The sequence below is a fragment of the Etheostoma cragini genome, chromosome 6 (genome assembly GCF_013103735.1).
Source record: "Etheostoma cragini isolate CJK2018 chromosome 6, CSU_Ecrag_1.0, whole genome shotgun sequence".
NCBI lineage: Eukaryota > Metazoa > Chordata > Actinopteri > Perciformes > Percidae > Etheostoma > Etheostoma cragini.
This window is the reverse complement of record NC_048412.1, coordinates 4,181,851-4,208,279: the sequence shown is the minus strand read 5'-3', so window position 1 is coordinate 4,208,279 and position 26,429 is coordinate 4,181,851. Positions and strand designations below refer to the sequence as shown.

General features: G+C 39.5%; 2 protein-coding genes across 3 annotated transcripts in view; one reads left to right on the top strand and one right to left on the bottom strand.

The window, feature by feature from the left end:
• Nucleotides 1-21,719, bottom strand: part of LOC117946103 (sperm-associated antigen 1-like) — a 23,547-nt gene extending 1,828 nt beyond the window's left edge. Inside the window, exons 1-18 of the mRNA XM_034873956.1 lie at nucleotides 21,520-21,719; nucleotides 21,058-21,208; nucleotides 20,679-20,838; nucleotides 20,050-20,172; nucleotides 19,902-19,966; nucleotides 19,641-19,753; nucleotides 19,424-19,529; nucleotides 19,095-19,225; nucleotides 18,753-18,859; nucleotides 17,431-17,563; nucleotides 14,850-15,305; nucleotides 12,399-12,498; nucleotides 11,735-11,887; nucleotides 10,884-11,041; nucleotides 5,344-5,485; nucleotides 4,370-4,496; nucleotides 2,539-2,703; nucleotides 580-903 (exon numbers count right to left, since the gene is read on the bottom strand). Coding sequence (XP_034729847.1) covers nucleotides 580-903; nucleotides 2,539-2,703; nucleotides 4,370-4,496; nucleotides 5,344-5,485; nucleotides 10,884-11,041; nucleotides 11,735-11,887; nucleotides 12,399-12,498; nucleotides 14,850-15,305; nucleotides 17,431-17,563; nucleotides 18,753-18,859; nucleotides 19,095-19,225; nucleotides 19,424-19,529; nucleotides 19,641-19,753; nucleotides 19,902-19,966; nucleotides 20,050-20,172; nucleotides 20,679-20,838; nucleotides 21,058-21,206 — 2,712 coding nt within the window. The 5' untranslated portion in view covers nucleotides 21,207-21,208; nucleotides 21,520-21,719. The remainder of the gene's footprint in view (nucleotides 1-579; nucleotides 904-2,538; nucleotides 2,704-4,369; nucleotides 4,497-5,343; nucleotides 5,486-10,883; nucleotides 11,042-11,734; nucleotides 11,888-12,398; nucleotides 12,499-14,849; nucleotides 15,306-17,430; nucleotides 17,564-18,752; nucleotides 18,860-19,094; nucleotides 19,226-19,423; nucleotides 19,530-19,640; nucleotides 19,754-19,901; nucleotides 19,967-20,049; nucleotides 20,173-20,678; nucleotides 20,839-21,057; nucleotides 21,209-21,519) is intronic.
• On the top strand, nucleotides 21,594-26,429 carry fbxo43 (F-box protein 43). 2 transcript variants are annotated; one of them, XM_034873960.1, is made up of 6 exons: nucleotides 21,594-21,834; nucleotides 22,911-23,776; nucleotides 23,917-24,672; nucleotides 25,063-25,165; nucleotides 25,449-25,643; nucleotides 25,813-26,429. In XM_034873960.1, the coding sequence occupies exons 2-6, from the start codon at nucleotides 22,941-22,943 to the stop codon at nucleotides 26,059-26,061; spliced, it is 2,139 nt and encodes a 712-aa protein (XP_034729851.1). In that variant the 5' UTR covers nucleotides 21,594-21,834; nucleotides 22,911-22,940; the 3' UTR covers nucleotides 26,062-26,429. The 2 variants fall into 2 exon arrangements, with proteins under 2 accessions (XP_034729851.1, XP_034729852.1); XM_034873961.1 differs by having other exon boundaries at nucleotides 21,751-21,824.

The following is a 26,429-nucleotide window of genomic DNA, read 5'->3' as shown; positions in this document are numbered from 1 at the left end:
ACTCATTTGGCAATTGCCTGAATGTTTTTATTAATATCAAAAACTGGTATAAAGCTTAAGGAGGAATAGTTATCAAATTAAATGTGAGCCCTGTAAGAAGATATATGACTAACGAATAAACTTAGATATTTTTATTGAAATATCCTTTCAGGTTGTAGGTGTAACATTAGACAGCCAATTACCAGCGTGATGAGGGTTGGGATGAGAGTTGGGAGCGTGGATTGGTGGCTGGAGAGATGCCAGTTCACCTCCTGGGCACTACCAGGTGCTCTTGAGCAAGGCACCGAACCCCCCCGACTGCTCAGGGCGCTGGTTCAGCTGGCAGCCCACTCACTCTGACATCTCTCCATGTATAGTGCATGTATAGGTCCTGAGCATGTGTGTGTATTTCAGGCCTGTGTGTGAGTACTAACAAAAAAAAAGTGTGTACACAGAGTGTAGTGCAGTAATTTCCCCATTGGGGACTAATAAACAAATTATCTTATCTTATCTTATCTTACTTTGGCAAATCAGTCGGTGCCTAAATAGTATTTAATTGGGTACCTAGTCTTAATGAATTGGACATAAAGCGTAGCTTACCGAGAACCTGTCAGTGGTGTGGAGGTTGTTGAGATGTTGGTAGACGAGGTTGGGGTCTTTCTCCAGGAGGTGGTGGTCCAGCGCCTGTATGATGAAGCTGATGTTGTCTGCATCCAGCTGGGTACTCAGGAAGTTGGGAAGCATCTCCGGGGCTGTGGAGGCCAGCAGGTCAGAGCAGGCTGCTGTGTTTCTGCTGCAGCGAGCCGCGTTCAGAGCCTGGCCAAACTGGCAGGCGTTGGTCGGCTGGAGGTTGACGATGACGTCCTCTCCTCTGTGACTGCTCTCTGAGGAAAAAACGCCGGCGGTTTCCTCGTCACCCTCAACCTGAGAGATGAACAAGATGAACAGAAATGAATTTGCAGAGCAAAGACACGGGACAGGGGTTGTTGTAGAAAAGTTAAACTGGATGAGGTCTGCCAAAATCCGCTGGACGACGCGAAACAATGCAGATCCCAGAAGAACTCCGTGATGCGTTTCGTGTCATCCGACAGATTGACCGACCTAGGCTGCTCCGAGCCCTGTGCGCTGTGTGGCCAGTTCATCTGCCCACACAAAGATGACACCGAGCATATGCAAAATATCTCTTTAAGCCAACAACACATTCTGGCAAGCCTCAGTCATTTATTCCCAATCTTTTGGAACTCCTTCAAATTCACCTTCCTTTGAATAAATCCTTTTGTGTTGGTACAGTAATCCAATCTAAGATGTCCTGGTCTTTAATATTTTATATTTACTTCCTTTCCTTTTATATTATCCTTTTTTTGCACAGCACAGAGCAACAGAATTGGCCTAGATACTGTATTTAATTCCTAAATTTCTGCAAAAAGACAATGTTAGGTGTCTAGTAGCTGGAGCACTTCTGTGTAAGGCAAAGCAAGGCAAGGCAGCTTTATTTGTGTAGCACATTTCAGCAACAGGGCAATTCAAAGTGCTTTACACAAAATCAGTTTAAAAAAAACAAAAAAAAACAGATAAAACACAAGTATAAACAGTTCAAATTAAAACATTAAGTAACAAATTTCATTCTATAAACTTGAGACTACCTTCACACTAATTAGTCAATGTTAGTGCTACCTTTCGTGATCACCCTCAGTGTCACTACCCTTCACGTCTCTATTTTTTAGAGACGTTACCTTTCATCTCCCTTGGACTCTTCTTCACACTAATTAAGCCAATCTAGCGTTGCCTTTTGCTGAGGATCACTGTATAGAAATATAACAGGGTATTTATAACATAAAACCAAAGGTACAAGATTGTGTGTCTATAAAAAACTTCCTTTGTATGAATACAACTACAACTCCCAAGAATTATGATCCAAAACGCACATTCATCAGACACAGAGCAACATTATCTTTCACTGAAGTTGTTTTTCCTGGCCACCTGATGAGAGCAAACAGAATAATAGCAAGCACTCTGAGCTTGCGGTTACTTTACTTAGGGTGTCTGCCATTTAGTGCTGCCATACAAATTGGCTTGTCTGGGCTTGTTTGGTGAAATGGCTGCCTACAGTTTCCATGAGCAGTTGTTGAGAACAGTTCTTTATTTCAGTCTTAACATACTGTATAATTGATCCAATGGATCAGAAAATGTTAACTAAAAAGATTCAGTTTTGAATGTGTGTGATTTGCAAGACAGGTTTCAACCATTTGTGTGCATTGGATGCAGAGAGAGGCAGTTTATGTGGCCTACAGTTCAAACTATGGCCACTAAACCAAGACCTAGCGATACTCCAGGGGGCTTGATGTGCAGCCTAAGCCTGGCTCCTTCAGTCTCCCTTCCGTCCTTATAACCCCTTTCTCCCTAACATTACATATACATGCAAAGAAATCCACTATATTGACCAACAGTGGATGAGCTCAAAATAAGTGGAAAAGATTTTTTTTCAAGATTAGCAGTGTGCAGGATTTGATTTGGAGCCTGGTTGAAATATTCATTTAAAGAAAATACATGTGTATGTACCTCTGTGATGGGGACAACCGTTCTGGGTTTGGCTGCTGAATCGTTGGCATTGGCCAGACTCTGTCTGAGAAGCACCGTGACCTCCTCCAGCTCCTTCTCAGCCTCCTGCACGTTGGGATCCTGCCGCAGTACCTCCTGCAGGTCAGAGCTGCACGCCAGGTAGTCCTGTGGAGGGACAGACAAAATACAGATTCATGAATGCAACCGATACATGCTGGTGACATTTTGCAGAGTTAAATATTTTAGGGGGGGGGAGGGAGGGAGAAATAGGGCTGCACTTTGAGAAGAATATGCAATCTGATGCTTTCAGTATTACGCTAAAATACAACAAATTACTTGTTGAATTTACAACAACAAAAATCCCAACATTCTTTTACTGAATAAATTGAACATTACATTTAATTTACAGCACCACTAAAAAAAGAATGACTACAATGTTACATTTTAAAGTGCAATTTTTGACTGATATTTGCATTCAACTAACAAAAACATCTCTGAGTGTCTTTTCGCAATACGCCGCAACCTCATGCAATGTGTTTATTGCGCCAGTTGATATTGCGATGACGATTAAAAAACAATACCCTGTACAGCCCTAGTGAGAAAATAAATGATATGATCCTTTCACGCACAATTAGGGGGAAACTTAAAGGGAAACTTTTTTCTTTTTCTTTTTTTTTTAACCAGTCCGCTGCAGTCGGCAGCAGCAAAACAAGCTGCTCAGATTATTATTCTGTCAACATTATGGATTTTTCTTTTTTCAACCATTAAAAGGCCCAAAATCGCCATTGCCAAACCCACCAGACTTCATTTACATAAACAGTAATTTTAGTATTGTAAAACACATTTTATTCAAAGTCGAAAGTTGGTTCAACTTTCCCCTGTTCCAACAATTACCAAACTGATTTAGATGAATTCATACTACCTAATTCATCCATTTACATATAAAAAGTATGCTATCTCTCGGCAAAGCCATTTCTGGTTAAACAACAATGACTTTACTCTTCAACAAAAAGGTCTATGTCTGTACATTTCCATAATGTTGTCAGACACCTCTAATACCAACCTTAGCCTTTCAATGGCAAAAAGTGGCTTTGTTCCAGCGTAAATACTGGACCAAATTTAAAGATTTTGTCCACTTGACGCGATTTGGGGGTGAAGTTGCAAAACTGTTGCATTTTTCATTTGGTACAGTTTGCTTTTACACTGCACTTTGTCAAACTCGCCAAACTGTAGACACACGCCCTGTGTTAAAGACACTTGCTTGTTTATTGAATATCCGAAACTTAGTGTATTTGGTCTCAGAAATAATGGAGCAACACCAAATTTTGAACGTGAAGGAGAGAGAGAGAGATGATGATTATGATGTCACAGACAACCAGCAATGTGTGCTTGGAACAGCTTATGGATCTGCAAGTTATCATCCCTTATCACCCCCAATCATTTACTGTATGAGTCTGTAAATTGTATGCAAGGTTGAAACTGCACTGATTCTGGTTCATGTCCTGTATTTGGGTCGGATCACATTCTCATCTGAAGTAAACTGAACTCTGGTTCCCTTGCAAGCAAACCAAGACCCCCGTTTTTAGGCAACAAGAATTTGTTTGTTTGATCCGCACCACAGTTTGGATGAGCTTTCCAACCAGCCCAAACGGACTGACTATCCGATCAAAAAAAGGCAGGTGTCAAAGCAACCTTAGAAGCCAATACATGGGAAAATAGGTTCCACGCTGAAAAATACTGAAATAACCCTTTAAAGATTTCCCTCCAGCCCTGGTTTTAAATCAACATATTCCATCGTGGCTTTTGGTCATTACTGATCAGCTCTTATCACCTTAAGGCCTTTATTAGCCAGGGCTCGTCTGTAGAAGGCCTTCTTATTGGTTGGCTCCACTTTCAGTGCTGCATCACAGTCCTGCTTGGCCTCAGTAAACTTATCCAGCTTCAAGTAGCACAGAGCTCTGCAAACACACACAAACACACACATCATTTGTGATGCTTATTTTCACTAGCAGCTAATTTGATGTGTGACTAAAAGTCATCATGAGTTTGTGACTCATGACTCTGAATCTGACTTGGTAATTAAGGCTGAAGGCATAAAACAGATCATTTTCATATGAAAAAGATGTAATGAAATTCACAAGTCTGAAATGTTCTCAAATAGTTTTGCTTTCTTCATAAATGGAAAAAAAATGGAAAATGGTCTCGGCAGCTTTGTGGCAGTGGCAGTTGTGCGTTTGCTCTGGTGTGGCTGTACATACAAGCTCTATTTTTACAGCTGAGCTCAACACAAAATATTATATGTGGCATGTCAGTATCACAGTTTCCTCTGCAACATCATCAACAATCCACCTACTAATGGAGAATAAAATGGAGCGGGTTAGTTGGAGACAGAAAATAAAGCCAGCCCTGCCTGGTGCATGCGGTACCCTTGCTCTATGTTTCTTTAGATAATATGATAGTGGCTATATATGGAGTTGTGATAAACAGTGCTGAGACAGGCAGCTGTTTCCTGAGCCTCGGCCATTCTGTTTCAATTTATCAACAATACATGCTAATTTACTACCAATGACAGAGTGACGACTGGTTGGGATTAGCCACAGAGCTGACTGCAGCGTCTGACAGATGACAGCTGGGGATAATTAATAAGTCTGTTTTCATTTATCCAAACAAATACATTGATTTTCCTAATGTGTGTTCTGACATTTCTGTTTAATAAAGAAATATTTCATGAGAATTGTAAAGTGAGGAACAGAAAGTGAAAGAGGCCACAGCATTCCGTGTGTCAGTTCATGTTGTTCCCCTTACCTGTTGGTGTAGATAGTACACTCCTCTGGCTTTAGCTTAAGGCATTCAGTGTACTTTCCTAGTGCATCCGAGTATTGTCCCTTCTTCACAAAGTCATTCCCTTCTTGCTTCAAAGCTGTAAAACGGACTTCTGCTTTCCTTTCTGAAAGACAAAGTAAAAAGGTGATTACTTCATAAACCTTTATTTATACTGCACAGATCATTGAGGGAAGGCCCTCATTTACAACAACAGAGTAAATTACAAAGACAAAGAAAAACAAAACAACAACAAAAGACATATGGGCTGGTGGCAGAGTACCCAATATCTTACCGGAGGTAGAACAAACAATGTTTTTCATATTCTCTTTGGTCTGCCACATATGTAATGGATTCTTGTATACAAATATTTTACAGCAAAAGCGGTTAAACTGACAGATATTGTGACATACCCCATAAATAAAAGAAGTGCAAAATAAAGTCAGGCCCAGTGAAAGATGATACACCTGAACCCATTCAAATTCATTATGCAGATCCAGAGTGCATGTAGATTGCATGTGATCTCGGTGCTTGCATAGTAGACAAGCAAAACAAATACATATCTTTAAGTCCCTTTTAAAAGATTTTATAAAGCGTGCATTGTTGTGTATCATTGTGTATTATTGTGTACAGGGGCGGCTGTGGCTCAGTGGTAGAGCGGTTGGCTGCCAATTGGAAGGTTGGTGGTTCGATCCCTGCCCCTGCAGTCATTGTCGAAGTGTCCTTGGGCAAGACACTGAACCCCGAGTTACCCCCGGTGCTGCGCATCGGAGTGTGAATGTGTGTGCATGTTTATCTGATGAGCAGGTGGCACCTTGTACGGCAGCCCCGGCCACAGTGTATGAATCTGTGTGAATGGTGAATGTTTCCTGTAGATGTTAAAAAAAAGCGCTTTGAGCAGTCGTTAAGACTGGAAAAGCGCTATATAAATACAGCACATTTACATTTATTGTTGTGTATTGTGCGTGCATTTGACGATAAGACAAGAATGTGACTGTCAGCGGTCTATTGTATTGGTGTAAGACCAATCTCATGTCAGTCTCCTCCTGGTTCCTGTTTCTGGGCTTCTCAAAGTTCGGGACAAACGGCAACATGCCAATCCGGACCCATCGCACATCTTGTGTAAGGAATACAATATTTTATGGAACGTGACTTTTTCTATTTTAGAAACACATTATCTATTGATCAATAAATTGTTAGTTGATGTTAAATGTTGAAAACACACAAAAAAATCTGCAACAACTTAAAAAAAGCAACAAAAACGTCCTTTTACTGCATGAAGCTGAGAATACTGCTGTGCATTTACTAAATGAAGCTCGAAAAAAAAGGTACTGTTGGGTACTACTACCGAATTCCATGTAACAGTACCAGGGTTTTTGCAAGTTTTACCCACACAAATTTAAGTTTTTTAAGACCTTTATGAATAAAATGTAAGACCTTTATTACAACTAGGGATGTAACGATTACTGGTGTAAGGGTAAACCACAATAAAAACGTTGACAATAACAATTACCGTTTTTATTTAAAATATCATTATCCCTGTGGATTACCATGGCGTGGAAACCATGTGCATTATCCTCCCTATACTATCCCAGCTTCATCCGAGTCTCCTGAAGTTGCCGTGCAGACGCACTCCATAGCCTACTTGAAGTTGGAATCATGGCGGATGGAGGAGATGACAGTGCTCAGGATATTTATCAGCATTCTAAGAATACTACGTCTGAAGCATGGGCATATTTCTATTATTATAAGAATGCCAAATGACAGTTGATTGAAGATAGTTATCCTGTCTGCAGAACGTGCAGGTAAAAAAGGCATTGAGCACACTTTAAAATACCGCGATGATACAGAAAACCGTGATGATTTTGGTCAACATAAACGTGAGGTTAAATTTTCCTACCGTTACATCCCTAAGTACGACATAAAAGTACAATGAAATGTATAGTCACAAAAGTACCTGAAAAGTAAATAAATGTATTCAAATTAAATAAACGTGACAGAGTAATAATCTGTTTGGATGAGAAAGAATGAACTACAACCGCACAGAGTAAAAGAATAAAAAAATTTCAGTGAACTTTAAAGGTAGCGTTATATGGACGTAGTACCCAAATCGGGACAAAAGTTGACCCGGCAAAAAGCGTACTCAACTTGAATATATGTTGCATAATAGTTAAATGAGTTGATTTATTGTTATTGCCAATTGTTTCGAACCTCTGACCTGAAATAAAAATCAGTTCCAAACCTTTAACCCGTTATAGGTCTTTTAAGCTTTCTACCCCTGACTGGCTGACCATTTCTAAAGCCTCCTGACAAAATAACAGCCTTCTCTGACAAAGCTGCATAGTGCAGCTTACATAGAACTCTCTTGACTTGAACTGTGCCTCTTAAAGGGTCTTTTTTTGGATGGGGAATGGTCCTATTTGTCAAATACAATTGCCACACAGTGTAAGCCCTTCTTTCTTGTTAAATGTATAATGTAACATACAGCCTCAAATGACATTTTTCTGTCTATGAAACATAGACAGTGTTTTCTTTTTTCAGGGTCTCAAAAGCTCCTTCATCTTGTAGATATTGCCAGACGTTCTTCAATAACAGCTGAGTTTGACTTGCCACTTGCAACCTTCTCAGAAGATACCTGACAGTTCCTCTGGAATGCTATCAAGACGAAAAAGGCTCTGCATCTCCTCAACAGTTGCCATTCTTCTCTGTCCCTCATTTTCATCTGTCAATTCTGTTTCTGATGACCTTTTCAACTCCCCAGTGTCACAAAGGTTGTTCACGGCATCTAAATTTGCTGTGGTTACGTGTCTTGTCATCAGCCATCTCGCAGTGTCACATTGCCAGACCTTCCTTAACGGCGCAGCAGAGGAGGGTCTGGTGAGTCCACACAGAAAAATGGCATAGGAGAAAAAAATGATCTGGTTTATTGGCACTTCTTTAAACCAACAGCAGTTGTCTTGGGTGGTGCTAAGAGTGGAGCAACGGTGCAAATTAGCCTCGGGAAGGAACTTATTTTGGTGGAACATGTTTATGGTCAAAGGTTGTATTAGTTGTGCAACAGAAAACTGAGATTGGTATTAGTCTACCTAGCTGTCTGGATTTACCATGGAGAGATCTGAGGAGCAGTTAACCATAGTCCTCATAAATCCACTGGAGTTTAAAATTACAACACAAAGAAAGTGGAAGAATGGATCATCTAAAAAAGGACATCCGAAAAAGAGTGGCATCCGGCGGGATTTCCGGCAGACCAAAAGCAATCCTGGAAGTGGAACATCATGGATATAGACTAGCCATCTCGTAATATAAGGCCTACAACTCCACATTGACTTTTTTCCCCTCTTGATTGATGGTTTGCTCCAGTGCCAGGTCAATAGCCACGCAGTTAAACCTTTGCTCATTCAACTGGCTTTGTCAGAAACTACATACTGTCATATATTGCTGTATACTGTTCCAGCAAAGCCTGATTGGTGTTTCTGTACACTCGCTTTGCCAGACCACGCACACGCTGAGGAGCGGAGGAGGGTTTATCTATTCCAAACAGCATTCCGTGATGGGAGAAAAATGTGCTCTGTTTATTGACATTTCTTTAAACCAATAATAAAATAAAAATGAAACATAGTTGTGCAAGAGAAAACTCAGATTGGACAGATAGTCTAGCTAGCTACATATATCTTTAGTTTTTTGATATTTCTGCATATTGAATGTATTTGTTTGTAGTACTGTATTTCCTCAATGCATCCTGATATTCACATTCTGTGAATTAGTGCTGTGTAATCAGAGGTTGCATCCTGAAATTAAATGACTTCAGGGGTATCTTCGTTCATTCAGCCTGTTTTTTTTTTACACTTGTTTTACCTACAGGGTATGTCGCAGTTCAGTTGTCAGCATGTCAGTTTAACCACTTTTCCGGTAAAATATTCCTTTACATATATATATATATATATATATTTATATATATATACATATATATCCATTTCATATGTAGTAGACCAAAGAGAAAATAAAAAACATTGTTGTGTTTGTTCTACCTCTGGTTGATTGGTTTCTCAAAAACTAAAGCACTTTGCACATTTTACAATTAGGGTAGATAATTTGATATTTAAAATAATTAAAAAGTTAAATAAAATACAAGTATGTTAAACAATTTCAAGTAGAGGTTGGGAGGTGCCAAAAAGGTAAAGGTGAATTGATTTTAAGGATGTGCTGTTTTGTTGAAGCAGTCCGGTGCACTAAAATTAAAAGCAGTTTTTTACTTTCAGTTTTTTAGTTCAGACCGCGCTCGTGGAACATGAAGCCAGAGAGAGTTAGTGGAGCGTGACTGATAAATGCAATGTCTCTAATCAAGAGACAAGCAATTCTAAAAGGTAATATAATCATTTTTCATTAAGGGATTTATAGATAAAACAATTTCAGTGGGTACCATGTCTCTCTTAGAGAGAGCAACAACCAACCCTATCACATGGAATACAAAGTGTACCATAGACATCACTACTTGCAGATTACTTATTACTGCTTACTCACATAATGAGTCATTTCATTCTCCTTTCTGCTGAAGCAACACATCAACATTGACACTTGCAAATATTTAAATTGACCTCACTTTTAAGAAAACTTAACACAAGGAAATATGCCAATCTTCTATGCTATAAAGCTTGAGATTTAAACCCTTGAATTTAATGTGGAAATAGCTATACGTGAGGCAATAGACTTAAGTCAGCAATCAGTCACAGTACGCTAAGGGCTAATTCATTTGCTGCAAAGTGTCTTCTGGGAGAACTAAACTGTGCCAGGCAGGTCTTTTCTTTCATTAGGGTTTAAAAATAACAGCTGTAGCATAGCACGGAACGGAAAAATGCCTTGGTCAGTGAACAGAGGTGACACGTCCACTTATATAAAAATTAGGCCTTTAACACCCTGCTCCTATCTAAGTGCAGAAACAGGAACAAGCTGGTGGTAAAAATGTAGCGCCTACTCTCTTCTATTCCTCTATCTTGATGTGAAACAGCAGAGGAGTAATTCAGATCCTTTAGTTGTGTAAAAATACCACAAGTCCTGCATTCAAAAATTTAAAAGCATACAATTGTTTTAAGCGAAAACCAAATCAAATCTGGTAAAAGTACTCAATGTTAACTGTCATTACTTGGTAATTCTTCAATAATAATTACAATAATAAATACACATTCATGAATGTTTGTTTTACGTATTACCCTTTTTAAGTAGTTTATATACTGTTGTGTAGCAGTCAAATCTATAACAAGGCATCCTATTTTATAAGATTTGTTTTGTATGAAACATGTAATATGTAGGCTTTCACTGGCATTTCCCAGCTCAGGGGTATGGGCTTCAGAAAGAACAAGGCTCTCTTGTCCTTACATCACACTATATACTTAATCCAGATCTTAATTAAGATCATGGTTAAGGATGTACACAGGCTCCTCAAAACCCTGCCAGCATGTGTTTCATTCACACCAGCAGGTGTAATCCTGTGCCTCAACAGGCGTGGTTATGACGTTTCCAAAACAAACCTGCATCTATGGCTGCCTTCTCTGCTCGAGCCTTAAGGACCTCTGCGCTGGGAGGCTCCTCTCTGCGGTGCTGCTGAGCTGACAGAGGCACCAGGGGAATGTCTGGAAGTTTATTTCTCCACTCTGGGCCGTCCTGCTCAATCAGCAGCCGAGTGATCCTGGTTGAAGACGCAGATCAGTCATTACACGCGCGCGCACGCACGCACGCAAGCACACACACACACACACACACACACACCTAACCTAACCCGTAATAACCCACATACAAGTGGAATATACTATACACAGTTACACATTGACGTGATATTAAAAAGGCTCACAGCAAGAATGTAGTAAAGGTATGTGCTATTTAAACCTTTTGTATGATAAAGCTATGACTCTCTCATACTCTGGAACTTAAAGCAGTCAGGTGAGTTTCCCTATTTCGTAACAGAGAGCGCACATGCACTGTGAGAGCCCTAATCACCCTGTAGCTGCTTTTGAACACCAGCTAAATCTGTTTTAATTGAGTCTTCTGATTTTGTCACAATGCAATGTCTGGCTTCTTATAAAAAAAAAGATTAAACATGTTGAAATAATATGATAGAAGGCAGATATAGTATTCCCTATCTCATTTCTTTTATTATTTCCTTATCTAAGAAAAGGTAATAATATCAAGTGTCAGCCAGAACTTAAGCAGGGACTATTTCCTCATAGATCTTTATATCAGTATACAAATGCTGGCTTTGTGATGCCAATGAGACAATTCCATGTGAATATTGATGTTAAAACTCAATCGGTCAGCCTGTGTTTCAGTACATCTCCCTGCTGTCTGCAGCCTCTCAGCGGAAGTGAAAGGTGAAGGCTAATACCTGTTGACGCTGTCATGTGCTGCCTGCACGCTGGTGTCTATCTGTAGGACAGTCTTGTAATCCACGTAGGCCTGACGGTAGCGCTCCATAGACTCATAAGCCATGGCTCGGCGCAGGAGGGGCTTGAGGGAGAATGACTGCAGCTCCAGGGCTCTTGTTGGTATAAATAGATATGATGAGACAGAAGCAAAGGATCAAGTCTGCTGCCTCTGCTATAGATGCTACTGTCTGAAAGTACTGTCCAACTGCATTGGGAATCTATATGCGTGACAGGTTTCAGTTAATATGCTCTTGTGCTGTGTAGTATAGCACATTTATTGGCGCACACTTGTAATGTTGTGTGTACATGTAAATAAACTGTCGCAACCCAATTTCCGTAAAACATTTTAAAGCATTTACATTAGAGGTTACTGCACGTTAGTTAAGAGTTTTCTGATTAATGAAAGTACTTTACAACAGACCCCAGTGCAAAACCCCTACAAATAACAGATCTGCTAGTGAGGTATGTTAAATGACAAGGCTGTCTGCGAAAAATTGGTAAACTGTGTTAGATTTTCAAGGTAAGACCCAGTGTGACTTTTGAAATTTGGGTTGACACCCAAGAGCATTACTTTTTTCTCCACTAAAACACATCGTATTATAAGATCAGTAATTAAAGTCTCACCTTGTGCAGTCCTGTATGCACTCTTGACTGTTGCCATCTTTAAGGTAGCAAACTGCTCTGTTAGAATACAGAATACATAGATCCTTTGGACTATCAATCCCTGCATAAAACAAGAAACACAACTCAGAAACAGTTTATGTAGTTCACCATTCCCTTGGGATCTGTAAAAAATGGCATTAAAACATAATTTAAATGGGTTTTAAAGAACATATTGTCTGGTTTAAGTGTGGCTTTAAAAAATGTATTTGTTATAAATCATTCATAATGTTCAGAGCTTTAGTGTGTTCTTCTGACCTGAAACTAAAGAAATTTGGGAGTATTGCTTAACATAGACACGGATTACAATTAAAAGTTTTTTTTAAATTGCCAATATTGTGTCAGACTCCACCATTGGTGCTGTGTGTGTGTACATGTTAATGATGAAATCCTGTATTAACTAAATAAAGAACTTACATCAGCATTAAAAGTGTGATTTTCAGAACCATTTGATGGTAAGATACTAACCTAAAATTACTTGTACCTCAGACTGATGAATATGAGCTTGTTTTAAAGCTGCATCCACACATACAGTTACGATGCAACAATTATATATCGTCGCTGGCTCTACTTGTTTGAATAACTTTGAAGAACATGGTCAAGATCTGCTCTACATGAATAGAGTAATATGATAACTTCTGTTGTGATTTGGCACTATATAAATAAAGTTGACTTGAAATCTGAGGTATAAATTTGGACTCTGGATAAACCAAAGTTCCTTAAACTCTTTGTTTTCCTTTAAACAGGCAGCAGGCCTACCTTTTCTTCTACCACTACAATCTAATACATCCTACAATTTTACCAGAGTAGCACTATGAGTTCCAGGGCTGACAACGTTTTCTCCTGAAATTTGCTAACATTCTGCATGGTGTATTTGCCATTCTCTCAACTTGACTAACAGGAATTTCACAATATTTTTACCATCACTATCATTGACAAAAGCAAGTCAGGCTTATGCTGTATATTATAGACAGAGAAAAATTCTCTGTGACACAGTCATTTTAGCATGCCACCTCATCAGATGAAAAGAGATTTTGGATGTTACAGTAAGGCAGTAATGATGATGCCTCAGCAAACTGCTCACACTTAGCAAGGTTACTATGACTGTAGAGCATGTACAGTATGTTAGAGGTACAAACTAGTGTAGGGTTTCAACTAATTTATTTTCATTGTCAATTAATCTGTAGATTATTTTCTTTATTAATCAAAACAAATGTCAACAAATTGTGAAAAATGTTGATGACGCCCTCAAATATCTTGTTTTGTCCACAACAAAGCTATTCAGTTTACTCTAATAAAAGGAGTAAAGAGATGATAACGTGTTCACATTTAAGTATTTTGAATCAGAGAATTGTAGAATTGCAGCTCTAAACTAATGTCAATATCCTGAGTTTTTGTTCTGGAAGTGTCCCTTTTGACAGACCACTGCATGTTTAAGTGGTTTTACAGGGGCTTAAATAGTCTGTCCTCATCTCTGCTCTCAACATTATTCTGTCAGCATTATGTAGCCCTCCCTACATCAGACAGATGACGGACCTAGGATAATTTCCACTCCAGTTACTTTCACAACCAGCAACTCAGTGGGTGGTGAGTACATTATAGCAGACCACAGATAGACAGGGAGAGAGTATCGTTGATGCTGAATGAGCATTACAGGCAGCATTTTCTGTCCCTCCATCAATTGCTCACTTTCTTTCTCTCTTTGAGAATTATGGCTGCGGTCCTACAGATTCAATTTCACAGTGAGTGGTTAGCAGTCATGTGACCTGGACAGACCTGAGCTGAGAGGCTTAGCACCAGGCTGAGGCTAAAACAGAACCACTGCCCGTATACACCACCACAGCCACATTATGACGCATCTCTGTGTGGACAAGTCAATTCATACACAAACAAGCAACCTTATATATTGATATATTTGTTACTGTTTCTAGACTGTTTTGAATGCTAATGAAGACTGCTTATTGGAGAGATAATTTTGGTGGTTTAGGCAGAATTTCTCTCAAGGAAAATATCCTTTTTGATATTTTATTTTAGTTACATCATGTACTGTATAAAGCAACAAAAACTAAATGGAAGCACTAGCATTATAACTGCAAGGTCACGCATGACCTTTGATTTTCAATCGCAATGGCCAGTTAAAGTAAACATTCTTAATGACATTGATGATTAAACACCATAAAGCAATATTTATTAAGAAATGGGTGAGACTGGTGATGACACATCAGTCAGTTAAACTCCGGACCAGTTGTTTATTGCACAATGCTTTCATTATACATGTTGTGTTTTCTGACATGGAGACACATAGTAAACTTCTCTCTAATCATTGATCAACCAAAAAGCTTACACAGTATAAGACTGATCTACCAACCACCTCAGATTATAATAACAAGAACAGCATCAAACACAACGCCCTACCTGAATCTGTAAATCCTTGAATGGCTTGTGAGTATTTCTCCAGTGCATCGGAAAACTGTCCATTTTTAAATAGCAGGTTTCCTTCATTCTTTAGCCAGGCCAGGGGTGGGGGCAGGGCTCCACATGGGGCATCAAGGTTGACAGTTTCCCCTGCATTTCCTCTAACCGGAGTTCCTTTGCTGTTGCTGCTCTGATCAGCCGGCACTGAAGCTGTCGATCCCCTCTTGCCAGTTCCATTGGCTACCTTTTCCTTGGACTCCTGCATGACTTTGTACTTGTCAGAGCTGCCTCCTTTGCTCCTCCAGTGTCCTTGATTGGAGTTGTTGAACTCACTGTTGGGACCCCCGTCCCCCCTGCTGTGGGGCTTTTTTTGAGCGTTACCCATGTCTCCCTTTTCGGCAGGACAGGCTGAGCTCTCCTCCCCTCCCACAGGCTGGCTGGGTTCAACCGGACAAGCTAGTAGGGAGAGGGAGGGAGAGGCAGAGAGAAAGGGGAGACACACCCACAGGAAGGAGTCAGCGGTTACATCACAGTGGGGGGGAGGGTTGCACACACAAAAATCCACTTCAGAGAGGGAGTTCCAAGGCAGCCAGCTACTCAAAACTGAACTAAAGCGCTGTGTGGGGGTGGGGCAGATAACACACACAAGCATAGTATGCCATGTTATCCAGAAGGAACAAGGGGTAATTCCTCTTTCATAGAGTTTGTGTTGAAAATGACTTCTATTACCAGAATTGCTGAAGGTTCCTCAGATGTTTTGTGTAAATATGTATATTAGAGGGCAAATCTTGCCAGGCAGCTACAGTTGGGACTAGGTCAAGCACAAACGTACAGCTAAACTGTAGAGTAAAAATACAGATGACTTCACAGCATATTGCATATTGATAGTACGCAGCCTTCAGCAAGTCTTTTTATTCAATTACAATGCTGAGTTTTAAAAAGGACCAGTGTGTAGGATTTAGGGGAATATATTTGCAGAAATTGAATATTGTTGTGGGTTGGGATGTTGTTTTGTATGTGGTCCTTGTATTCGTATTTTGCTTTGTTTTCTGTTCCTTCTTCTCTGTTTTTTTTGTTTGTCTTGTCTCCTTGTGCTTGTGTTTCACTAGTTTACTCCCTGGTCTGGTGTTGTATTGTTGTTGTTCTTGTCTTGTGTTTACCTTGAGTACCTGCATGTTCGGTTTTCTGTTTTATTGTGATAAAATAAACTCACTTGAAACTCTCTTCTGCCTGACCACCTGCCCATGTCTGCGTTTGGGTCCAACTTCCCTTACCGTCAAAGAATATATTATTCACAATTATGTTTTCATTATTGTATAATCACCTGAAACTAAGAATTGGTTTTTTTTGTGTATAATAAGCTGTTCATATCTACATAGGAAGCCCGCTTTTTACAATGCCATGTTTTTACAGTAGCCCAAGACACACAAACCAAACACCTCCTCTAGAGAGAGACACGCGAAAGGAAGGGGTATTTAGCAGTTTGTTGCAATCTGCAACCTCAACGGCATTTTCACTTAGTCTATAACCTCGACATTCCACTTCTGCGATTACTCAACGGAAATTCTGCCGGATTTCACTCATTTAGGTACGATATCCATTGCCTGGGCTGTTTGCATTTTAATTACCAGTGGATTTCTGAGGACTATGGTTAACCATACTCAGATCTCAGCAGGGTAAATCCAGACAGCTAGCTAGACTATCTGTCCAATCTGAGTTTTCTGTTGCACCAAAACAAGTTCCTTCCCGAGACTTTTTTTGCTGCAAAACCGCAACTTTTCCGCCCATGAAGATTGTGATTGGTTAAAAGAGAGGCCAATAAACCAGAGCACGTTTTTCTCTTTTGCAGCTCTGTGGAGGAAGGTCTAGCAAAGCGAGACTACATTCCACAAAATGCTACACACACACTGGTACTTTTTCTGTGAAGTAGGGCAACCAATATTAAATGACTATGGCTCTTTGAAAATGTACGGTTTATTAGCCAACACTCTTTTACAAAAAAATGTAATGTAACAATATTTTGTTAATGATCCTTTAAATGTGGTTATAAAAAAGATTATGAATTAAGACATGTTCTAATTGGGACATTTTACATTTGGAAACAAACCTGTCAGTTCTCTTTGATGGAAAAAGCTAGGAAATTATGAAACTGTATCTTAACTTTTGGAAATATCTCTTTTGCATTTCTGTACTACAATTTTGTTATTAGTTTACAGTACATCTCAGCACCAATATTTCTGTGATAAGCTAAAATGTACTGATAGAATCATCATGCAACTATATAGATTAGACTCTACTGTAAAACTAAAATCCAGTCATTTAACCATCATAGAGCTATCAATCTACTTGTATTAGGTATCTGGTTGTTAGTTTTTAATTTGAGATCAGTAGTAATATATGATGAACAATGATGAAGAATCAAGGGAGTATATTGATACAGTATTTTGTCTGCTGAACAACTTGCTATAATAATTTCTGGATTGATTCAGGAAATTATAAACAGTCACTGGCTTATGTCTCTGTGTCTCTGTGTGTAAATCAAAGATATAGATATTGATGATGGAGGTGTTCAGACACTCACCAGTCTGTTCTGCGTTTGGCTCAATATTGTTGTCATCTCCCTCCTGGACTTCTTGGATGAGGATTTTTTTGCCTTTGCTGTGTGGCTCTGGCTGACATTCCTTCATCTTCTTCTCAGTTTCAGACAGAAGTTGCTAAACCACAAATAATTCACACATTTTAATTTGGCAACAGCAGGAGCCCAACCCAAATCTGTTAAGTATTGTGGGGCTCGAAAGTTTGGGCACCCCAGGTAAAAATTTGCATTAATGTGCATAAAGAAGCCAAGAAAAGATGGAAAAATCTCCAAAAGGCATTAAAAGACAGAATAGACATTCGTATAATATGTCACTAAAAGTTAGATTTTATTTCCATTACACTTTCCAAATAACTGAAAAAAAAAAAATGGCTTCTGCAAAAGTTTGGGCACCTTGCAGATTTAATACCTTGTACAAGTACTTTGGCAAGTATCACAGCTTGGAAAAGCTTCTTGTAGCCAGCTAAGTCTTTCAGTCTTTCAATTTTTGTTCGAGGTATCTTTGCCAATTCTTCCATCCAAATGTCTTCCAGTTCTTTCTGGGCTGTCTGTCACGCACTGCTCTTTTAAGGGCTATTCATAGATTTTCAATTGTGTTGAGGTCAGGAGACTGTGAAGGCCATGGCAACACCTTCAATTTACGCCTCTTGATGTAATCCACCGTGGATTTTGACATGGGTTTTCTCACAATCTTGAGCTGTTCTGCCTGACATTTTTCTTGGTCTTCCAGATCTTGCTTAAACTTCCATTGTTCATGATGACTGCCATTTCTTAATTACATTCCGAACAAAGAATATTGGCATCTGAAAACGCTTTGCTATGTTCTTATAGCCTTCTCCTGCTTTGTGAGCGTCAGCTATTTTCTGTTTCAGTTTTCTAGACAACTGCTTAGACCCATCAGAACCCATGGTGGATTGTTGGAGCAAGGTCAGATGAGTCTGGGCTTTTAAAATCTTAAGATTGAGAACAATCTATGACGCTGTAAGGTCTCTGCTTTGTCAAGGTATATTATACGAATGTCTAATCTGTCGTTTGATGCCTTTTGGAGATTTTTCCATCTTTTCTTGGCTTCTTTATGCACATTAATACAAATTTTTACCTGGGGTGCCCACATTTCGAACCCCACTCTAAGTCAGCAAAAGTGACACATCTAGTGATTATCACCCATATTCCAAAGAGCTATAGAAAATAACTTGTGTGGCAAAGTAAAAGGAACAACATCTGATCTCATACAAATACAGTGACACCTAGTGGACCCAACAGCTACTGGCATGTAATCAACATGTCTCAGTACTTCTGTCACCTACAGTGGCTGCAGCATTCTGCGGGTCTTCCCGAAGCACCATCCTCAGGTCTTCAGCAGCCATTTGGAAGTTGCCCATGTGATTATAAACTCTGGCACGATGTAGTAGGGCTGATGATGAAAAATAAATCACATACAGTATATATGTATACAGACATTACATACAATATATCAAAAGCTACTGTTAACTCCTGTGCTGTGCAAATATAGCATATGAAAAAGAGTTTTCAAAATGAACTGTTTTTTGAGGTAGCGGAAACATAAAATGATGCCAACATTTAATCATATTTCTGTTTGATTTATTTATAAATCTATTAAAGTGCTACTGTATAATAAAGGAAAGCACCTTTTATATTGCCTGGTTCCAGCTCGAGCACCCTCAGACAGTCTCTCATGGCATTGTGCCAGTGCTTTAGATTGATCTCTGCCTGGGCTCTGCTGTTGTATGCAGCCAACGTTGGTATAATGGAAAGGCTCCTGTAATAGAAAGGCACACATAAAACAAACCTTTATTTATAATGGCTTAATGGACAAACAATTTGAGGTACATTAAACAGGGAATGGAATCAGACCAAAATGAACAACAGGAGTCTAATTAAATGCCAGGAAAAATAATATAATCCCCTTAGGAGATGTAAAATGCTTTCTACACCTGAGTTGTTTTAAGAGCCTGACCTGGAATAGTATGCAACTGCCTCCTCATAATCCTTTGCTATTAAAGCTTCATTGCCTTTGTCCTTTTCACGATTTGACAGAAGGAGCTTTTCCTGTTGTGTCAGCCCTGGATGTAGCGAGACCACACAATTTAGATACATACCCGCACAACTAAAGTATACACAATGCTTTGCTATAACCACAAAATAAATATGAGCAGCTATACAGAATACATTACATGATGAATCCACTTGATTCTTGATTTTGGGGTGTCCTGTGTTTAGAATGGCAGCTGGATCCTTTTTGACAGAATTTCCATCAATTGCTTCACATTCTTTTTCTACATCAAACCTGGAAATATTCAAATGCATGCAAATTATGCATTACAACAGCTTCGACCGTGGATCGTCATAATAAAAAAAGCTTAGCAAAGACATTTTAAGGCCTTTTCTTTCTTCTGAATAAGTAAAGTAAGCAAATAAAAGACTAAATGACTCACTTGTCCCATTCTCGATAATCACGTGGGAGAGCATGTTTTGAAGGATTCCTCTTTGAAACTGAAGTCTGTGATGATATAAGACTTCACATTAGTATTTTTCTTGTGTACATAAATGTGCATGTAACAAACATTGTTGAAGAATGTTTACCAGACTAAGTGGAATGGAACAATTGGAACCTCTTGTAGGTGGCATATTTTCCTTCACTAGATCATCAAACATTGACTGCTGTTTCAGCGAAGTTTCAGTCTTTTTGGATTCTTCTTGCCATCTCTGTAAAGAGATTTTCAGTTTTTGATTGTTAAACAACAGTAGTCACAACTGAAGCCACATGTGTAAAACTCTAACTACAGTCTGCTGATTAAACAGCTCACATCACCTACAAAATTCATTCCAAGCAACACAACTCTTCACGTGTCTCAAATCAGGCTCAGTGCAGCCAAACACTATCAACAATCCTTACGTAGAAAACACACACAGTCTCTCATAACACAAAGAGTAAAAACACTAGCATCAAACACCAATATAGAAAATACAAACTTTTCATCTTTACAGTTTAGATAATTTAAGTGACTTTACACTAAACTATATTTTTTACAAGAAAAGAGTTAAATCAATCTTTTTTTACCTGTTGGCTGTTTCTCTCACACTGTACAATGTATAACTGTTTCATTCTTATTTGTATTAAAACGTATATCAAAATGAGAAAAGGCTATAAAAGAAGAGAGCATTAATTAAACAGGATGGATGAGAAAATTGTACTATAATGTGAAACATGCCTTCAACCCATCAACAATTTGGCTCCACTCATCATGAGGAAGGTTGGCTGCTGTGGCCACGGGGGTTTCCTTCCGGAGAACTCGGCTCGTAGGGTCCAATTTCTCCAAGTGACTTTCACAGAAGTTAATCAGATGAGGATAAATGCCCTCATCACCAGATCTTTGCACAAAGTAAAACATTTTAGAAACATTTTCTGAAAGCACAGATTCCTTGCAGTATTCCAGTGACGTTTATGGTGGAGAAAAGCAAACCAACAATATGGAATAGAATATTTGATGAACATGCAAAATTCAGTTCAATTCAATTTTATTTATATAGCGCTAAATCACAACAACAAAAAATAAAATGATATCTCTACACACATCATGTGACTTTTACCTCAGTACTCTCAAGATCCTCTCCAGGTATTTAACATCTTTGCATTTTTCAATGTAACCATAATCCAGGTGCTCCACAGGGACCTTCCAACTATTGCCACTTGTGGTGGACTGGTTTTGAAGAAAGAAAGCTGTATCTTCTGCGCTCATATCTGGGAAGAGTATTAGTTCACTCAGTTATTATGTTAAACAAAGTTGTACTGTTACTAGCAGACTCGCTCACTAAAGCTAACCCAACATTATAGTTATGGTAATGTTAACTTATTTAGCTAGCTAACCTAACAAACTAACAACACAGACTTGAAAGTTAACGGGATTAACCTAACGTTGTGTGTTCGTATTTGAGGAAATAACGTTAAGGCAATACAACATTTTCATTTAGAAAAATGTCAGTGTTCCTTATAGATGATAAACGTCATGTTAACTTAACTTAATGCTATTAAAATAAGGTAAATAGCTTTACCTGCTGCCGTTTGGCCTCTTTGGATACACTCTTTTTTGCAAAGCGGGGTCTGTTACTATGGTAACCACACACGGAAAGAAAGAAGGAAGGAAGCTACACTCCAAAGCGGAAACACGTAGCATAGTGGGCTCCAAATTTGAAAACGTGGCTGGTCGTTTCTTTAACTGGTATGGTCGTTACCTGCAGATGAATATGTAGGAAACAGAAGCAACGACAAGGGGTACAAACTGAGGCGGAGGAAAAAACATTGCCGACAGGATAGAGTCCACGGCGCATCCATTAACGTTAGCTCAGTTTTACGTAGGGTAGCTAGCGGTAAGTATTTTTGTTTGCAATTTACATAAAGATATATAATTAACGATATATTTCTGGGAAGCCATTACCTCACATTAACAGTGGTCGCGGTTTTAGAAGGCTAACGTTGCTAACTTCAGTTTATCAGACTATGTTGACTCCAGTCCCACCGCAACCTTCAAGGATAAGCGGAAAATGTCAAGCTGTTGGTGGAAATAATCGATAAGAATGAAAACCCTAATGGCTCTTTGATAATATTCGTGTTTATGCTTATGTTAAGTTTGTTACATTGATTGTTATATCAACGTGGATGACATTAAACGGTCAAAATAACGTTAATATGGAATCCGATAACTCTAATTGACAGGTGTTTTCGAATCATGCTAATTGTTTTAATGTCTGTTGGACCTGTAGCTAACGTTACTGCATATAGGTTTTATGTAAGAAAAAATAAGCTTAGTCTGCTTTAAATGACGTTATAATTAATTCTGCATCGATTGGCAAGTGTAATTAAATAATTAAGTTATTTTTGGACTTCGGGTACACAGAAATAATTGGCAACTGCTATTTTTTTTGTACGTTAACCGTTGCAACTAGGTATAAAATAGTCTTGGCACAAAATAGTCCGTGTTCCACTATCAGCAGTGTATCGCTAGTCTCGGTCAATTAGTTTAGGCCTAGGCTTAGCTAGTTCGTTTTGGCGGCTATAGCTCACTTTATAGCGGCATCCCAGAAAGAAATCGACGGGGGATTTAAATCGAAAACACGCCCTCTCATAGCAACGCAGATGAAACCGCTGAGAATGTTTGGTGTGTAACCAGCTGACTTTCTTTAAGACTTTGGGTTTAACAAACTGCTACTATATTATACACGCTGAGCCCGAGTTGGATACTTTCGACATTATTTCATCACTCATCTTTTATCAGAAAGTGAGTCCCAATGTGACAGCACCTGTCATCAATTAGAAATCCGGGAATACCTTTCAAACAATTTAGCTAATTTCCCTAGCTTTAATTAACTTGTCAGTCACCAGACAATCTCAGTGCATGCAGCTCAGTTTTCCTTGAGTGTCACTCACTACTTTTTGTTGTCTGCAGGTCAGTGACATCACTTGGTATACACAGTGTATGGGAGAAAAAATATTGCACTGGACGAGGAAAATGCAGTGCACTCCTGAATCAAACGTCTACCTTGAGAGCTGCAAAAGCCAGCACGGTTATGACTGCTCTGACAGTGGATACAGTGGTTTATTCCACAGCCCGCAAGACATAAATGGAGTTGACCCCTGTCGGTCTTTGTCTCCAGTAAAATACAGTGAAACACCTAAAGAGAACCTCAAGCTTTCTGGCACACCTAAGGAAAGGGTCAGGGAGCCGTTTGGATCTTTGGGCAAAGACTCGAGGGGAACACAGCGGCAATCGTCAGTGAGCTGGTGTGAAACTCCTAAAGTTTACAAAAGAGATACCTCATTGCGACACAGACTTCTAATGTGCAAACCCACCACAGATGTCAAAACTGACAACGCAAAATCACCATGCACCAGACGGACTGAATCTTCCATCCGTGTCAGGTCTGAACACTGGCTCAGTGTATCGTTTGACTCTCTAGAGGAGGCTTTAGCATCAAGCACTTTAAAATCGGACCATGATCTACCACTATCTGGTAGGAAACGTCGTATCCTGTTCACACAGGTGAGGACCTCAACTCTTCTTGAAGATGGCAAACTCAACTCTGGTTACCCTTCCAGTTTTGAGAGAAGAGTTTTACTCTCAGATGCAGATTTCAATGAGAGTAATTCTGCCGCTAGTCAAAATAATATTGAGACTCCATGTTTTATCAAATCCTTGGCTGCCTCATCTAAGGAAAACTCTCAGTCACCAGTCAGCTCTGTGGCAAGTAACCTAAATGACAGCTCAAGTGTCTTGTGCACACCTTCTTCCACACATTCACCCAAATACAACAGGTTTGTGCTTTTTTGACACTTGACTCTAAATGTTGTAAATGTTCCCATCTGAATATGTTGAGAAGCAATTAATAAAGCAATGTTCCCTACATTAAATTGGTAAACCTTTGTCTAATAGCCCTCTTCTAACCCTGAAACAGGTCTTTGTGTGAAGATAGTGGTTTTAGTTCCCTGGCCCTTGATAAATCCCAAGACTCTTTTGTGGACCATGATGGCTCATTCCAGGAGCTGCTGCTCTCTGCCTCCAGAGGAAACTGTGAAACCCCAAATCTCGCAGAGGCAAAGAGGCGCTCCCGTTTGCAGCGTCAGCAAAGGCTTTCAACACTTAAGGAGGGGGGTTCTCAGTCAGAGGAAGACCCAACAGAGAAAAAGCGTGTACCTCTTCAACAGTGTCACAGCCATTCTAAAGAAGATGATGTTTTTGGTGACGGTGCCACCCCTTGCAGTGTCTTTTCTGCTAAATATGGTAATATAAGGAGATCTGATAGTTTCCCCTCTGCAAAACAAGACAATGCCACCCCATTAAGACAAACTACAACAAGGTCAGAAAACATGACACCCCTGAGCACAGATCCAGCTAATCCAGATGTAACTCCTCTCAGGACAACCCCAGTCAATCTCTCGCTGACTCCAGCTTTGCAGCTGGTTCATGCCATGTGCCACTATAAAGCCCACATGTTTTTTGGCCAAAGTCCAAGCCTAAAGGAGCAGCTGAAGTCCACAGCAGCATTAGCTGAGACCCCGGTGATGTTCAGGACCACCATGCCATTGGCAGGGTTGATCGGCAGGAAGATGGGCCTGAGGAAGGTGGACATACTCACAGAGCTGAAGAAGAGGAACCTCAGACACATCCTGGCTGTCATCCTCACCCACTTGACCTCTGAGACCATCTACATGTAAGAGTTCATCTTTTCTACTTGTATACGTTATTTGCTTTAATATTTTTGTTGCATCTACTGTATGACTGGGCACACCTTCCTTACTTCTCAAAGGTTCTGTAGTTTGATTTCCAATTTGTGGTTTATTTAACTGATAAATACAACAGCATTGTCATTGATACATATATGAATAATATCAAACATACAGAATCATCTAGTATTCATACATAATATGACTGCTTAGAGCAAACCACAGGACTTGCTTTTGTATTTGTATTAAATTAACGTAAAGCCTGATTTTTACCTACTCAAGACATGAGGCTTAACAGTCACAGCAGCACAGTCTGTAACAAAAGTTCAATGGGGGTGGAAAATATTGGTCTAATAATGAATTTGTTTGTTGGGCAGGTGTGGTCAGGTTTGCAAGACATGGAATAAAATCATCAAACAAGACAAGCGAGCTAGTTTTAAGAGAAGAAACCACCTGAGTGAAGTGGAGGCTGCTCTTGAGGTAACAGTTTGCCCATATTAGCCAATATTGCTAATGGCTGGCCAATGACAAGCGGGTCTCATTTCAATGTACGGGCTGTTACATAGTGCACTGGGGCTTTGTTGTCCTCCTCAAGCAGGGTTTTTTTTTTTCTATCCATCTGCAAAGGAAAAATATGTGTGTGTGTTTACCAGTATAACAGCAGTTTTTTGTCTGATGTGATTAGTGAAAAATCTATATGGACATCAACTAAATGTGACCAATAGTTAAAAAGACCTTCTAACTTGGCGCTGTTGTCTAATAGCTCGGTGGTGCTGTCCATGTCCCTGACGCAGAGACCAGACTCGCTCTGCTTAAGAGGTCGGCCCTGAAGACCGTTCAAGCCCAGTCTAGGACGTCCAGCTACTGCACCCCGCAGTCAGGAAATAGCACTTTAACCCCATCCCAGCACAGCTCTTTGAGTTCAGGCAGCGACCACAAACAGGATAAGTTTTTAGAAGTACGTTTTTAAATGATTACACCGGGTTTTCTTAAATTATATGCAATGTTTGGATGTATTGTAATTAGTTTGTATTGATTGGGGTTCAGTGGAGGATGAATGGGATTTTGAATTAAAGGAATGACTGAGGGAAGTTCTTTTAAAAAAAATTTTTTTTATCATCTTTCAGGTTGCCAAAACCCTTTTCAATGATGAGTGCCTCAAGCCTTGCCCTCGATGTCAGCATCCTGCGAGGTGTCACTCAGTGAAAGGGGAGGGTGTATGCAGCAGAGCCGACTGTGGTTTCCAGTTTTGTACAGCCTGCTTGTGTGCTTTCCACGGCTCTAGAGAGTGTGGCAGCCAGTCTGGAGGCCGCCGCAAGAAGGACATACTACTTCCAGGAAGTGCTCAAAGCAAACGCAACGTTAGAAGATTGTGAGCAGGAAGCGGACTGTATACCTGTTTATTATGCCAAGGTCATTTTAGGATTTATTTTTTGCCTAATGGCTTAGCAACAAGGAAACTCATTTGTAGCAGGTAAATGAGCGCAACATCTGTACTTTTCAATGTGTCTGTGCCTGTCCTTGTACTGTATTTTCATCCTTTTTTCAACACAGTTCTTACTTATGTGATTTTAATTATGAATGTGAAGGAAGTCTCACCAGCAGAAAGTGATTGAATTTTGCTGTTGATGTACTATTTCATACACACTGATCAACTGTACAGAATGTTTATTGGAATTCCTATGAGATTTTCAACTTTTACCAATATGTTTTCAGAGCAGTTTTAAATTAAATTTTTTTGTTT